This window comes from Diplotaxodon limnothrissa, linkage group LG16, assembly GCF_057381915.1.
Source record: "Diplotaxodon limnothrissa isolate DT_005_m linkage group LG16, D_limnothrissa_male_GT1.1, whole genome shotgun sequence".
Taxonomy (NCBI): Eukaryota; Metazoa; Chordata; class Actinopteri; order Cichliformes; family Cichlidae; genus Diplotaxodon; species Diplotaxodon limnothrissa.
This window is the reverse complement of record NC_140611.1, coordinates 39,593,912-39,610,785: the sequence shown is the minus strand read 5'-3', so window position 1 is coordinate 39,610,785 and position 16,874 is coordinate 39,593,912. Positions and strand designations below refer to the sequence as shown.

Sequence of the window (16,874 nt, the reverse complement as noted above, 5' to 3'; positions counted from 1 at the left end):
CTCATCGATCTTCTGCTTTATTCTGCTGTAATCTCTTTTCCTCTCGGCTCCTCTCGTCTTTTTCTTTCCTCTGTGTTTTTCTTTTTAAGCCCACTGGCTGTTTCAGCCCACTTCTCCATCACTCACTGGCCTACCTGTGATGTGTCTGAGGCAAATGGAGGTGGATGAGCCTGAAGAGGGTTATGTGTGTTTCTGTGTTACAGGTATAGACAGGTTGTGTGTGTGTGTGTGTGTGTGTGTGTGTGTGTGTGTGTGTGTGTTTAAGCACCCAAATGTTTTTGTAATAGTGTAAGAGTGTAGCTGAGAGCACGTTACAGCAGTGTGTGGGTTCAAGTGTATCTTGTCATATTAGTGGATTTTTAAAAGCATGAAGTGTGTGTGTGTGTGTGTGTTTTAAAAAATGGTTCGATAAGTATTTGAATAGTAATTCTGTCTCTGTCCAACACTAATATAGAACAGAGGGACCAAAAGGAGACTGAAGTGCTGAAGCATGGACCCTCAGCTTTATATAAACCATCTATAGTCATAGTTAGTTATATGTAACAAAAAAATGGAAGTCCAGAGGTTAAAATAGGACACGCCCCCAAGGGTGGTGGAGAATGACCAAGCTAAGATCCTGTGGGACTTCCAGATACAGACGGACTAAATGGTGGTGGCTAACCAACCGACATAGTGGTGGTAGACAAGCAGAGGAAGACGGCCGTAGTGATCGATGTAGTGATACTGAATAACAACGACATCAGGAAGAGGGAACACGAGAAGCTGGAGGAGTACCAAGGGCTCGAGAAGATGTGGAGGGTGAAGGTGACGGTGGTCCCCGTGGTAATCGGAGCACTAGGTGCGGTGACTCCCGAGCTAAGCGAGTGGCTCCAGCAGATCCCGGGAACTTCTCTGTCCAGAAGAGCGCAGTCCTGGGAACAGCAACAACAATAACAACAAAAACAACAACAGAAAAGCGCTATATAAATGCGATCCATTATTATCATTATTAACAACAACTTTATTTATAAAGCGCTATCAAACAAAGTGCTGAACAGTTATTTGAAGATAAATAAATAAAAGCAATACAATTTAAACGCTGACAACAATTTAAAGACACATAAGATATGGTGAACATGTAAGTCTTTAACTTAGCTTTAAAACCTCCACAGAGCAGCCTGCCTAATATCTTGAGGGAGGTTGTTCCACAAAAATGGGGCACAAAATAAAAAAAGCATGCTCCCCAGTCTCCAACAACATCGGAGATCTCTGTCCGGCAGAGCGCAGTCCTAGGACCAGCAGAGATACTGCGCAGGATCATCAAGCTCCCAGGCCTCTGGAAGAGGACCCGAGCTTGAAGGGTAAACCGCCTGCAGGGGCGAGTGGGGGCTTTTTAAATATATATATAGTGTTCGTGAATATTTGTAAGTATCAGTGCTCTTGACAACATCCTGAATCCACAGAGGACGCTTTCAGGACTGTAAATACAGATGAGTTACTTTAAGATGCAGACCAGCAAGATTGAAGGACGGATCACATGTTCCTAGAAGACAGCAGACACAGTTTTTTATCAGCTAAAACAAGATTAAATTATAGCAGAACGATGGGAAGAGACGGGGATGGAGAAAGATCAGTGCTCGTGATCCACGTTAAAGCCCATCATCTGTCAGAGGCAGAATCCCTCAAATGCTGCAAAGCTCATAGGCAGCACTTCACACACAGAAGACCAAAACCAGAGTGAATCAGCTGACTCCTCACTGACGTTAAAATCATCCAGATATATGTTTTAATCGTGCAGTTACTTTTTGTCCCCAACCAGCTGAAATCCACCAGGTTTCTTCGTCTTCAGCGGGATTCAGAAATGAATTTTTGCTCATAAATATGTTTGCATGGTGTAGCACGCACTCTATGTTAATGCTCCCTCACTGACTGCAGGTCCTCCCATCGCTTGACAGAGTGGATAATAGCAGTGCTCCATGTCAGAACCCTCTCGTGGACTCGGTGCGTGGGCTGCCCTGGTTGGCTCGTGCATTCAGACCTGATCTTGTAATGACTTCTCCCCATTAGACACGCAGCACCAACCCACAAACGAGGCCACTTCTCAGGTACTCGAGAGCGCTGCATGCACGAAGAGCGTCTTTGTCCTCTAGCACACAAACCCCCACACACGTCGTGTCTTTTATTACTTAGTAATTTCGTACCATCCTCGTGGGCCTCTCGCTTCGTATTTGATGAGCAAAAATATTTATAGATTATTATTTGGTGGCACTGTCAGTGGAGGGTATGAATGGGCTAATTAATGTGTGCGTTTCTCTATTCTGAATTCATTATTATGTTTAATGAATAAAACATGTAAAGAGGCTGGTTTGGTGCCGGAGTCGGGGCAAAGAGAGCAGAGTGCTAATGTAAGAAAAAGGCGATTATTGAGCTGAGCAGGGACCGAACGCGACGCGTGGTTTTGTGTTTAGGTGTAAACGTACAGCAATGTGCTGAATTCTGGAGTCACCCCTCATTTCTTCTTCTCTGCTTCACAGCACACAGACTTCAGTCATGTTATGAACGGGTCAGTAGCAGAGGTCTCCAAGGTTGTCTTCGCACTTTGGTAGCTTGATTTGCTTGAACCAGTGTTAACGTGTATCTGTCATCATTCGATCTTATAAAAAAGCCAAAGACAATACGATGACGTGTTTTTGGTCATCAGGCTCACTGCTCCGTACAGAAACTCTCCGAGCTTCAGCTCCCTGCACAGATTATCTGTGTGCCTGAGGCGTGCCACGCCATGACCTCAATGTGCTTCTTCTTTAGCCGCTCCTTTGTTGCCCTGGTGGTGAGTTTTGGGTCACTGTCGTACTAACAGACCCATCCTGTCAAGTTTGCTGTGTGTGGCAGCAGGAACGGACCCAAAACTGCTGAACGCCAGAAATACAAAACTAACTAAGCTGAGAATACACATGAGACTAAACAGGCAGAACACACGGCCGGGAACGAGGAAGAATCAGACCCTCAATACAAGAGGGGAGCAGGGCAAAGAGGAAACATCTGGGAAACACAGCCGGCACTAATCCAAAAGACGAGAGGGGGGGAGAGGAAGACATGAACAGGATCAAATACTAACTAAGAAACTAGGAAATACAAGATACAGAAAGTAAGGCTTCAGAACATCGTAAAACCAAAGCAGTGGGTCAGTGACTCAGGTAACACGTCCATAACCACTCTTCAGTACTGTGGCTGAGGGAGGCTCAGGTCCAACATTTTGTGTCACGCGTCTCAGAAAAGCAGCCCCAACCACGATGATGTTGTACGAGTCACATCATTCGCTCCTCTTCCTCCAAACACAGCAGGTCGAGCTGACGCCAAAGAGCTCGATTGTGACTGGGCTGAAATGCTTCTTTTACTCAGTGACGTGGGGGTTGATATTCACTCCTTTAAATTAAAATACATTTGTAATCAGACACCGCTCATTTCTTTGTAAGTGAGCGAACATTATTCCCCTCACTGCTGCTCTGAACGGCGTCGGGTTTAACGTGCTCCACAGTTTGCTGAGTTCAGCTCTGTTTTTTCACTTTTCAGGGAGTTCCTCTGAAAAGTGTTGATTAATGTCAGGCCATGATGAGGCTTAGATATTGATTAGTTAATGAACGATTAGTGTGTACTGTGATGAGTGTCTTAATAGTCATTCCTACTGACCAGATCAATACAGACAGACAAAAGATGAAAGGTTCTGGTGGATTTAAGCAGATCCTTTGTTTGTCTCTGTTCTTGCTTTTTGAAAGGAGCTGCTATCTAGACTACGGGGCTCATCCTCACCTGGTTTTGAGTACAGGTAGAGATACGTGCACCAAGAGATGTTCTGATGTCTTTCTGTGTAATTTCTCTTGGCACGGCTTTCATTTCCACCCATGCCGTTCACTGTACTTGTGCCTGGTTATCTTCCCTTTGTTGCCATCAAGACATCAAGATAATTGACGACAGGCTTTCACCCTGTCTGCCTCGCTTCTCTCTTCTCCCCGTCTGGAGTGATTTCTTCATTAGCGGCTGTTCCACCTCACTCTGTTTTGCTCTCTCCTCCTCTGCCTTCTCCGTTCTTGGCTGCTCGAAAAACTTCCCTGCTGCCCTTTGACAATTATGAAGTGCAGTGATTCTTCAGGAGTGTTCATGAAACATGATGTTGAGCAACTCTAGCAGTGCTATGTTGCATTGCAGTGAAACCCAAGCACATCACACGTGCCTGTTGTCAGCATGTAAGGATATTTGTAAATGGAGCTACAGAAGAAAAACTGGGCTTCGTTCAATCCTGACAAAACGCATCAACTGACAGAGTCGAGTTAAACTGAGCACCCTGTTGGTTTGTTACTACAGTCAGGAGGCTGCAGCACGACCAGAGTTACTGTAACTCTGTGCGGTGGACTTGCAGTCTAGCTGCCTTTGAAATGTTTGAGGATGAAATCTGTGACCTCTCACAACTTTAGTGCCTCGAGACAGAGAAGGAACAGCAGCGAGTCAGTCTGCTGTCAGTCTGCAGTTTGTTGATGATGATGTTTCGATTCACTGTGACCAGAGAAGATCTGCTGTCATCACAGAAGTTCACATGAACTACTTACATTCAGCGTTCGTCCAGAACCGCGTAGATTTGAAACACAAATTCGACATTCCCGGTGATGCAACGACAAAAACACAAAGGCACTCAAAGGTTACAGAAGCAATACAACCACAATACAGCCAGTTTAGTTTGCACTTACTGCTACGGGCTGACTCCAGGTCATGCCAAAAGCTGGTATCCACAACGACTTGCAACAAAATGCAGTGAAACCTCCCATTGTTCCCATTGTTCCCAGTCACAGGGAGGTTGCTGTCCTATTTTTACTACTGTGTGACCGAGCCATTACCTCAGCTGATCCACTGAATTCATACTGTGGTCACTGCTAACTCAGCAAACACTTATTACAATCTCACTCAATGGCAAAGGATTTTGCACCTTCCTCCCCAGGACCAGCAGACATCCAAACTGCAATATGTCATTTTTAAAACGTGCACAAAAAACATTAGAGGTGCTTTTATCACAAAAAGAAGCTTAAAGCTGAACACAAAGTAAATTACATGCAGTGCAGAAAAAACAGCACAGCTGTGCTGAACCACCAGTACAGTACTTACAGTGTTTTCTGCTGCATACTGGGAGAGATGGGTGATTAGTGGGGGGGGCATCACTGTCTCAGTCAGCATAGTTAAAATAATCTTTAAGCTTCAGACCGTGTTAAGAATCAGCCAGAGCACTGAATCACAGGTTTACTGGGGTTTAAATGTCACTAATCTTACGCAACAATGTTACCATATAAAGACAAAATACAGTATTTAAATCAAGTTTAAAAAGTCCAGCTACAAATAAGCAAATACTCAGCGTCTCATTAACACGCAAGAAACTGAAGCTCGTGTGCATCACATAGATTATTGTTTCACGTTAGAGCAAAAGAACCGCCTGATCTGAAAGAATCAGGACAGACGTGATTTTGAACAGTTACTCGAATCATTTAAGAGAAATAATGGCACGAACCGACACACACACACGCACGCACGCACGCGCACGCACACACACGCGCACGCGCACGCACGCACACGCACACACGCACGCACGCACACACGCACGCACGCGCACGCACACACGCACGCACGCACACACACACATGCTTTTGATTTTACTTTCACTTAATGAAACGGTGCCACTCTAACAGGGACATTATTATTCCAGAACAGTGATTGCAGAAGTAGTCAGGTTGCAAACATTGGAAACATTATCTTCACTTGTGGAAGCTGTTTCAGAGCAAAACTAAGTGCAATTTAATGGGCAATTAGCAAGTCAGTGTGAGGCCGTGTTAATCCCAGTGGGATGGAATTATATGATGTGCAAGACACGAACGACTTCAATCCAAAGAAAAGCTCTCGGTGAGATTATGTAAAAAGAAAAGAGGCTAATATATTTATACCGTCTCTCCATGCGGGGCGGGGAGACGTGAAATAACATAGAAGATTATTTTCATTATTTCTCTCCATGTACAGGCTCAGTAGTAGCTGTAACCTGTAAAAGTCAAGGCCTTTAATCCTCACAGATACGCTTTCACAGTTTTCTTAATGCTTTCATTGTCTCGCTGTAATTGGTGGAGAAAATCACATTTATGAGTCATTTTTGAAAAATAGAGAAAATCAAATCATGTGTGCTATGAAGGCGATGCTCCACCTTATGGTCACCACTGCCTGCTTCTGTCTGTGATGCTGCGACTGTGTTTCAGTGGAAAGTTGGACAAACAAATATCTGATTGGGTTCATGCAGAGCCCAGATGTGAAGGTGTGAGGACAGTAAGCAGATGTTTGGAGATGGGCTCATGTTCATGCAGTGGCTTTATTATGACTGCCCTGCAGAGTCTGTGTATGAGCAGTTCTTGCTGTGCAGAAGGATTACAGGCTGTGTCTTTTCTGTCCTCCAGGGGGCGCTGGTCTCAGCCTGTGCAGACGACACGTTGCACTTGTGGAATCTGCGCCAGAGGCGGCCGGCCATCCTGCATTCACTCAAGTTTAACAGAGAGAGGTATGCACACACTCGCACATAAAATCTGTATAAAAAGATGGACATAGGCCTCATGATGTCATCCTTTGGTAAGCGAATCAGCTCGAGCTGAGTGTTTGTGTGTACACTTCAAACTCACTGATCCTCCTCTGAGGATCATGATTTATTAACTCTGTGTTGTATCATTACGTCTAAAAACAGCAGAGGCATAGAGGTGGACACCTTCTCACCCAGAGCGGCTCCGATGGTCTGTAGCTACATCCCATCCCAGCAAGCATGTGCTGGTTAGCAGCCTCAGCTGTGGCATCAGTATCCAAAGCCAAACAGCAGAGTGTGGGTGCTTAGAGGAACAGCCTTACCACTTTGGCTTTCTTCACAACTGAACTGAAAATGTGTCCGTTACACCAAACGTGACCTGACACGATGTCTCCTGCAGAAAAGCGGATCTGTTGCACGCTCTGGGGTCATGCTGGCTGCGTCCTAAAGATGGAGAAGCAGAGTGTTGTTCAGATGTAGGACAGAACTCTGATGCTGGCTAAAAGCTCTGCTCCACCTCAGCCGATGACCCCCGTGCCCCGCGACACCACGCCCCTGCCACAGCCGACTCGTTTCACATTTGATCACCTAAACCCTGAAAACCACATGAAGCAGTGTTTACACGGTTATAGCAAACAGGCTTCTGCACCTGTGCAACACTTTAAAAACACATTGCTGATGACGGCCTGGGTCGAACAGCAGTCAGAGAGCTGAATCTGGTGTCTTTGCTCCTCTTCTGTTTCAGAAGTCATCGTTCTGGTGGGGTGGGGGTGATGTGGGTGTAACAGTACCTGCTCGATGTCTTGATTGCGTGTCAGTGTCTGTACAGCTTCCATATTTGACACCTCGTGCCAGTCTCAGAAAAGAGAGGGCTGAGACGCCAGCTGCAGCTCCTGCAACACTGGACAATACTGGCTGATTATCTGCAGGAAGGTCAAAGCCAGCAGGCGTTACTTGGTACAGACTACGTTTCCTCCAGCTGGTACAAATGTGATCAAGTCCTATGTTCATTGAAGCAGGCTGAGTGTGTTCTGTGTGTCTTGACTTCTGGCTCAGCTCGTTGGTTTCTGAATGGAGAAAGAGATTCCCATCCTCGGCTCGCTTGTTTTTCCATTTTTCAGCCCCTTCTGTCTATTGGCTCTTTGCTTTTTCCCATCAGCAGCACATTTTCTGCTCTCTGCCATTAAACATTAATGCCAAACAATGGCCTCTGGATGCTGATGCTTGGTTTTAAAAACTTTTCCCCCAGTTTCCTCCTCAGGAAAACCTCAAAGGGTCACTCAGTTGATGCAAACGCTGCCTCTGAGTGACCCAAATGGGCAAAATGCTGTGAGCGGCTTAGCCGAGCACGTTCAGACACAGGCGCTTCAGTGTAGCACCGTTCGATTATTCTGATACCTGCAGGCTGCCATTTCTGTCTGCAGGGGGAAAGAGCAGGCTGCTGCTGTAAGGGAGCAGGAATCAGTATGAACGTTTGCTGCACCTCAGCTGCTGTGTTCAAGTTTGCAGTGTCCACGCCAGTGTTGGTCAAGTTACTTGAAAAAAGTAATCGGTAACTGATTACTGATTACTTCCCCAAAGAAGTAATCCCGTTACTTTACTGATTACTTATTTTCAAAAGTAATTACTTAGTTACTTTTTAAAAACACGATTTACACCCTGGTTACCCTGGTGCAGGTGTGCCGCGGTCAGTGGAAGAATCCGCGAGTTTCTCTGTGAGTTTCCCATTACGTCGTAGCTACTCGGTGCTTGTTGGAAGTTTAGGGGTTTTTCGCTGTAAAAAGAAGTTTTCTTCCCACGCACAGCGGACACTAATGTTTTTGTCACTTTTTATGGAATCAAACTCAAAGTAAGGTCAGTACTTCCACGCTTTAAACGCTGCACACTCATACTCTCTCTGCACTCGATATATGATCCATTGTTGATCTGCACACAGCTGTTGTCACGAACGTCGCACTCGCTTACGTCACTGTCATGAGACATTCTCGCAAAAAATCACGGTTTTAGTAACGCAGTAACGCAGCGTTCCTACGGGAAAGTAACGGTAATCTAATTACCGATTTTGCAATAGTAATCCCTTACTTTACTCGTTACTTGAAAAAAGTAATCGGATTACAGCGTTACTGCCCATCTCTGGTCCTCGCTGTAGGTGGACCTCCGCTGCTGCATGCTTTATTCCAGACACATAATATTGCGGTCCTGTCAGGATCGTTGGCTCCGTCAGCTTAAATACACACAGTAACCTTCAGCTAACTCTGTGGTTTCTGACGGTGTCTGAGTCGTTAAACAAGTGGAGAAACATTGATAAACGGTCAGAGCCTGTTGAGAGTGCGATGCCACAGATGAGGTCCTTAAATATTTACAGCAGGAAAAAGTTTCCTTTTCATAGCTTTGAACATCGAGCCTCCCTGTTCTCTGTGCGAGGACATTTAGTGAACATAACTCTGTGCTCGCTGTAACTGTATGTAATCATCATTCTCATCCAGCTGCTGGCAGGTTACACTCTTAATACAGGCGAGTGAAGGTAAGACTCACTCTGTTTGCTTCATCTGAGTCATGGAGGCCGTTTTCTCTCTGCTGAAACTTCCCGTAAGAAGCAGGAGAACAACGAGCTGTGAGCCAGAGTCGCCAGCACATCATAACACAGCCAGGAAGCGCTGCAGTGTGAACAGTGTGTTACACAGGACAGGAGAGGACTTTGTGCCTGTAACAGAGCCTCAACACAAGTATTTGTTTTAATGCAAAGATATTAACAACTGATTATTTAAGCAGGAGCCTGGAGGTGAGCAGATTTCACTTAGATGCCTCAGACATGGGAGGAGGTGCTCGTGTGTTATTACAGAGTGATGTTGCACTGTTAACACAGCACACTCACTCTGCACGTCCTGTTTGTAGCTGTGGCCGAACATATACAAGCGTTCTTCAACATTATTATGTTTATTTATGAGATCAGGCTCATGGATGTTGGTGGGGCTGGATGTTACCTGCAGCCTGAGAGATGCTGCTGCCTGCTGAATATGTAGAAAGTGATGCTGTGGTTACACTGATGCTGACTGTAAGCCACTGCTTCTGTAATCTAACCCACTCTAATCATTTTATCATGTTTACATCATTCCATCCTCGCATTTGGAGTCTCTTTTTTTTTTTTTTTTTTTTTTTTTTTTTCTAAATGACATCAGAAACAGCAGTATGCGACATTACGTGATGGCAGAGCTTCAGTTCATCCTTTGTCATTTTTTTTTTTTTTTTTTTTTTTTTTTTGGAGTCTCTGATTGAGCTATTTTTGCAGCTGGCGTCATCGCATAAGAGTCTACGAGTCTTACAGCCTCGCAGCTGTGCGCGATACAGCCAGTCTGCACACACAGGCTCTGAGCTAAATGTTAGGAGTAATGCTTTGATTCAAAGGTGTTGAAACCCTCTTTCAGCAGCGTCCCACCTGCCTGTCGGTGCGATAAGGTAGGAGGCAGAACCGCTCAGCGGAAGAGCAGCGAGTCACGCTGTAAGACAAAAGGAGAAAAGGGCATCGTGCATCATCCATCACAGGCGCTGCCTTTCCATTTAGCTCTGTGTCTCCAGGCTGCACCTCTGACAGTCAGTGTCCTAATACCTCATCACATAACGCATGACTCAGCAGAGAGACCCGCTCTGTGATGACTGTCGGCCGTCGTAGTAAAATAATAATACGAGTGTTTGCTGATTAGGGCTGCCACAAACGATTATTTTGATAGTCGACTGGTCACTGATTATTTTTGCGATTAGTCGACTAATCAGATCATCATCCATTAGACGTAAAACTACAGCTTATTGCACCAGCAGCATCTGCTCTTATATAACTATCATTAGCTTACAGCTGTAAGTGTTTAAGGTATGTGCTAACTAAAAATAAAGACAAGATGATAGTTTATTAAACTTCACCGAAACAATCTGCAAATTTCATTAAAATTTAATAAACTCCTTGCTATCTAAAATATAACAGGACACCGGAGTATATTCTCCAGCATCTCACACTTCTGATGATCAGCTGTCTGCTTGACGTTTATTCAGCTGTGTAAAAACTATAACTTTAATCTCAGCCAAACAGATTTACTCAGGAACAAATAAAATACTGAAAAAAGCCAAATAATAACATGTTTAAGTTATCTAAGTGACTCATATATCATGTTTAACCTGAGTAGCGAAAGACGGCGGTGGGTTTGAAAACGATTTGCGGGGAGTCCGGTGTTCTCACGGCTCTAGTGACCTAGCCCCCGGCTAACTATCGAGCTAGTGGGTAACAGACGTCTCAGAAAACGTCGGAGCGCTTTTGAAAATATGTGGTGTCCTGATAAACTGAGCAGATATTTGAGGTTTACACAGCTACATTCTCGCCTGAAAATATGTTAAACGTTTATTTTGTGACCCAGAAAGAATAATAAGAGTAATATTAAAACTAACTAGCTGCCGCCATTGTTGGAAACTAAGCTGGGCCGCGCTATGAATTCTGGGACACAGCTGCTTCTTCTTCGGGGTTTAACGGCAGCCGGCATCCTTGTACATGCGGTGCTGCCATCTTCTGTTTCAGTCCGTTATTACACTCTTAAATCCTGCTACTCATTCCTGCGTCTTTCAGGATCTTACAAAGCTTCAAACGACGCGTCGACTATTAAATCAGTCGCGACGATTTTGATAGTCGACGTAATCGTGACTAGTCGACTAATCGTGGCAGCCCTATTGCTGATACAGGAAGTCGCTGTGGGATTCCTGACGTCCTGGTCACTGGTCATGCACAGCAGATGGCGAGGTTACTGGTTCCTGAGATGAAGTCACCAATTTGATTAATCTCTGCATCCGTTTCCTTCGTTAGGAGTATTTATTTGAGCTGCTGCTCTGCCAGCAGCTGAAGTCATGCTTTTCTTCTTTATTCAGATCGATAATTATGATGCTGCATGGTGCCACTAAAACAAAAGCTTTGATTTTCCTTATATATCTGTATTCATCACTACGGGCCTCCTCCCACTTCCTGTGGTCGTCTCATTTCTTCCACACTTTGTCTTTTATGCGAGCGATTATCTCAAACTGAAGCACTCAGTGCTGAAAGGCTTTTCTAAAGAAGGAGTTTCTTCCTCTGCGTCCACAGGGACGCTATCACGACTCGCTGTGAAACTCCAGGTCTGGTTCTTAAAATACAGCAATTTAAACATTTAATGTCAACATTTTTCAGAATTTGTGCTCTTGGATGGATGTTTGTGTATCCATTCGAAGTAATAACGATGAATAAAATGCTTCTTTAAACAAGGAAATGTACAAATTGGACGTCTGAAGCCTAAATGCTTGTTGTGGGAATAGACGCCTGTGTAATCCTCTGCTGCCCGTGCTGCTGCACACCCCACCTTTCCCCAGGCCAGTTTGAATATCATCATCTCCTCGAGCCCCTTAAATCCTTATTGAATCGCCTGCCCTCTCATTTGTCTTCTGTCTAATAATTCTGCCTTGCTGGGTGGCTGTTGGGCTGATCCGCTCCACAGTGATCAGCATGAGAGTGACTTACTGCTCTGGTCTTTGTTCTCTGCTCACAAAACCAGACGGTGAAGAAGCAGCCTCGCATCACACAGTTATTTTCTTGTGCAATAACATCATGTGTTATTCAGCAGGAGTGTAAGTGTTTATGTGGTCGTGAAAAACACCTGAAACATCAAAGTAATAATAAAAAATGTTTTTTCCAAACATTAAATTCTGAACAGTTAAAAAAAAAAGATGAAATATTTGTTATCGGCTGTTTCCAGGAGACGCACGTTCACACAGGCTTTGCTGATTGTAGGCGACACAGTGTTGTGTGTCATAGATGTGCGTTTCCGGTCTGTGTGCTCCTCCTCCTCGTGTTTCCTGTTTTACTTTGACAGTCTCGTGCGCTACGTGAGTGTCGTCGGTTTCGTTCCTCCGGTCTCGTTGTGCGGTCGCTCCCAGCTGTCTCTGTGTGTTTGTTCCTCTGTTTGTTTCTGGATCGTCTGCATTTCCTCTGCCGTTCTTCCTGCTGTGTTTCCAGGTTTCATCTTTAGCTTTTGGTAGTTCCCTTCCTGCCTTTTGTTTTGTAATGTTTGCTGCAGCCCTAAATAAAGGCTCGCTTTTTGTTAACATCCGCCTCCGTTTGTCTGCGTTTAGGTCCGCATCCCCTTCTCTCCACGCTGTCTGTCTTAGCAGACGGGACAGTTTTCAGTAATTCATACATCAAATGTAAAGTTTTGTGCAGAATGATGGTGGGTGTTTCTGGAATGGACCAGGCTAAGCTTGAAGCGAATATCAACAGTGTGAAATGTTACAGAAGACATAAAAAGATCAAGCTTTTACTGCTGGGAGTTTCTGTGAAGTACCATAAGTAGAGTGTTTCTGCCGGACTTGCAGACTGAGGGAAAAAGTTCCTCTCACATGAGAAAAGCAGGAATTGCATCATTAAAGGGCAGGAAGAGCAAATGTGGGCAATCATACCTGCGTGAAAGGTGCTATCCTGCAACAACACAGTTCTAAATTAAGCCTCGACAAAGGATGAGTCAGGCTCTGACTCGTCTGAAGAAGGGAGCTTATCACGGAGAAAATGACTGTGACAGTGACACGGTGTCACATACAGCACACACACACTCCTGCATCAGTTACACTCAGGCAACAAAACACCAGAGAGAAGACTTCAGTGTAATTACCTCACGTCACAGGCTCGCCTGCTCTTACGTTGCTTTTTAAGACATTTCTTATCTTTATATCTTTAAAATGATGTCTTGAGCAGGTTTCACATGGACAACACGTTGGACACATATAAGCACATCAGCATAAGCAGCACCAGGCGTATATTAGTGTCCTAACACTCAGAGACGTGCGTGGTTATGTGTTTGACCCAGAGACGCACAAAGCGTTGTTTGGCTGACGCTCAGCCGGTTTTCCTTCTTCTCTCTGCAGGATCACATTTTGCCACCTGCCCTTTCAGAGTAAATGGCTGTATGTGGGGACGGAGCGCGGGAACACACACATCGTCAACATCGAGTCCTTCGTTTTGTCCGGATACGTCATCATGTGGAACAAGGCCATCGAACTGTGAGTATCTGAGGCTGAAACAGAAGCGGTGCTAAATCGTGAGGATGGTGTGGGTTTACGATAAACGATGAGTTTATTCTGAACGTGCATGCTTAGATCCATGCATGCCGTAAGAGTCGCACTGTCACGGCAGCTACCAGACTTGAGCTTTTCCTCCTTTGGACTTTCCTTAACGCTCCCCAATGACAGCATTTGAGGACCTCCATCTGCCTTTTGTGAGCGGTTCTGGCATCTGTAAAGTCGTAGTTTGATCACCATTGGAATATTTTGTTTGTTTTTCCGAGGGAGGCGGTATAGGAAGAGACTTCCTGCAAACACGGTTATTTTGCTCTACAAGCAGGCGTGAAAGAAAAAGCGCTTCAAGGCTGACTGCTAGCAGGCTTTCAAAGGGTCAAGAGTTAGACGTTACCGTTAGATTCCTTCAGTGAAACACGATGTGCACGCTCTTGTGTTTGGTTATTGTGAAACTGACACATGCCCCCGACTGACAGCTCGGCGCCATCAGGCACGCACACGCTGCTCGGCTGCATTGTACGGCCGTTTGTTTTCCGCGGCGTCACCCACCTACGCGCTGCTCTTCTGCTGTTACCCTGACAAGTCCCCTGCTGCAGTGTCAGTCACAAGTCGCTCTTATACCGAGCCATCTTGTTGCCTTGTGACAGTTGAAACTACGGCGAGCAGTCTCGACACGATGTGCGTGCGTGGGAGGTGCTGTCTGCCAATCATCACACAGAGGCAGCGGTTGGGATTTTAGCAGGAAGTTTGGTTTGTTGATTCTTCAGGACAAAGTCAACAAGGACAAGCTCAGCATCCGTTTAAGAACCTGAGAAGTTTGAACTGTTACAGTGAAATAGAAGAAGAAAAGTGTTTCATGTGGAAGGTCGTTGGCTGTCGATGAAGACCTGCTCTGGCTGTAAGGCTGCCCTGCGTGCACACGCAACACGTCCTTTATCACATTCACCTTTTAAATATTGTTGTAATTGGTCTCAGCGCAGGAGGAAAGCGACCGCATGCATGAACACCTCGTGTAGATCGTGTCCTTCTGTGATGAGTTTTTAATTTTGCAGTAGTCTGTGGACCGCAGCGTGACAACGGTCTGATTTGATCACATGACTGTGGTCACACCTGCTGCATGATAACATGCTCAGAGCAGCTGTTTCTCGTCCGTGTGTCCAGTCAGAGTAACACAGGCTCGGTCATATTTGTTTAACTGAAGACTTAAAATATTACCAGTTTATCAGGGTTAGAAAAGCATGCTGAGGCTACGTTACTCCTTCACCTTGATACTTGTACCTCGTTACTGACGTAGGCGGCTCAGGATTGGTTGGTTTTGTTTGGAATGACTCTGTGTGGATTAACCGTCAGCACAGACAGCGTGCAGCGTGCAGCCACCTTCACCTGCTCGTGCTTCAGGATTTCCAGGTGACATAATGATGGATAAACACACCGATGTGAATGCGTTACGACTGTGATGCACATGAAACACGTCGTGTAATTAGCTGCAGTTAATGAGGACTGCAGCCACCTGCAGCCTGCGAGCTGTCAGTGTGAGTGAGCATGTCATGTGAACGGGCGTTTTGTTTCCCACAACAAAGAAAGATGAATGTTAAATGCAGTGGGTGTGACTGGTAAATGAACTAGTTCTTATGTGATGTGTTTCTGCTCTAAAAGCACCGTATTCAACGTGCTTCCTCCACCCATTCACACGAGCACTTTGTGCTACGCCTCAGTGCTTTCTGACATCGTACATGTTCACGGGAAAAGTTCATATCTGGTTAATTAAACAGCCAAAAACATGCGAGCCACCAACAACTAAGGCGGGTCACGTTGCCGAATCCGACCGTTTGTTGTTCTGCTTATGCAGTTAAGAGTCACGGCTGAGCTGGAGCCAATCACAGCAGTGAAAAGGGCCGGACAAGCATTCGCTCGCTACTTCACACTTACAGCCAAGCCAGCGTTCTCAGATTAGCTCATGTGTACTTCAGGATAACATAAGAAGATAATACTTGGATGAGAAGCTCATTGAGTTGGTCGTTTCTCCTTCGTCGGTCGACTTCTGTGGATTTTCCTTTAGTGAGGACGGAGCTATGAGGCCAGTGTAGGACGTGCAGTGGTTTCCGTCTTTGTCTTGTTTTTCTTCTTCCTCGTCTTCCTGGAACAGTTGCAGCCTGGTGCATACACCTGCCTACAGTACCTGCAGTATAGAAACAGCCTCGTTTTCAGTGTTCTGGTATTGAATCGTAGATCTCGGTGACATCTCTAATGCTTCTATAGAAAAGTGCCTCAACGTGCTGACGCAGCTAAATGTCTGCTGGATCCTCTATAATTAAATATCAGGGAGTGTCACGGCGAGTGAGGTGAGCCGTGTGGAGGTAATGAAGGAGGATCCAAACGCAGGCAGTCGTGAAGGTGTGAAGGTGGTTTATTGAGCATGAAAGTAAATACAAACGGCAAAGGGAGCTATGACTAACTAGACTGGGAACAAACTAACTACAGAACACGAACCTGAACATGAGCAGAAACACTTGGCGGTTGACAGCAGGGAAACACACAGATGACGCAGGGTGGAATACACAGACGGACCAGCCACTACAATGACGGCAGACATGACTTAAATACACAGAGAATCACAGGGGAATTACACACAGGTGGTGGACACAGCTGGGAATAATCAACAAGACGAGACAAAGGTAAAACTGAACACACTCACATGAGACGCAGACCATCACAATAAAACAGGAACAAGCAACCATCACACTAAGACACAAACTCGACATAGAGAGACAGACAGAAAATGGCACATGGAGCTAGACAAATACTAAGCAGACACAACCGAAGAACAAATCCTAAACACCACAGAAACATGAAACTCAAATAATAAACATCATCATAATCAACACTACAAGAGAACAAGAAAACAATCCCTGATGCAAACTAAAACCAAAACATAATAAAACTCAAACTACTGGGTCCGACGGACCCAGAACCGTGACAGTACCCCCCCTCTAAGGGCTGGCTCCCGACAGCCCCAAACAAAAAAGCACAAAGCACCAAGCCAGGGCGGGCGGAGGGGGTCCAGGAAGGAGGGTCCGAAACAAAAAAACAAGGAGCACAAGAGACCAGAATAAACCAAAAACAGGCCAACACAAAACAAAACCATTCACGAGTCCACAGTAAAGTCCGGGGGCCGACAACACAAGAGCCGAAACAGTTCAGGGGGCCGACCGTGCACACGGCAACGGCG

At 45.4% G+C, this 16,874-nt stretch overlaps 1 protein-coding gene across 4 annotated transcripts in view; it reads left to right on the top strand.

Moving 5' to 3' along the window:
• Positions 1-16,874, top strand: part of stxbp5l (syntaxin binding protein 5L) — a 131,205-nt gene that overhangs the window by 57,363 nt on the left and 56,968 nt on the right. For all 4 annotated transcript variants that reach the window (XM_085374907.1, XM_085374906.1, XM_085374905.1 and 1 more), the window contains exons 4-5: positions 6,456-6,556; positions 13,496-13,630. In XM_085374907.1, the coding sequence (XP_085231033.1) occupies positions 6,456-6,556; positions 13,496-13,630 (236 nt within the window). The remainder of the gene's footprint in view (positions 1-6,455; positions 6,557-13,495; positions 13,631-16,874) is intronic.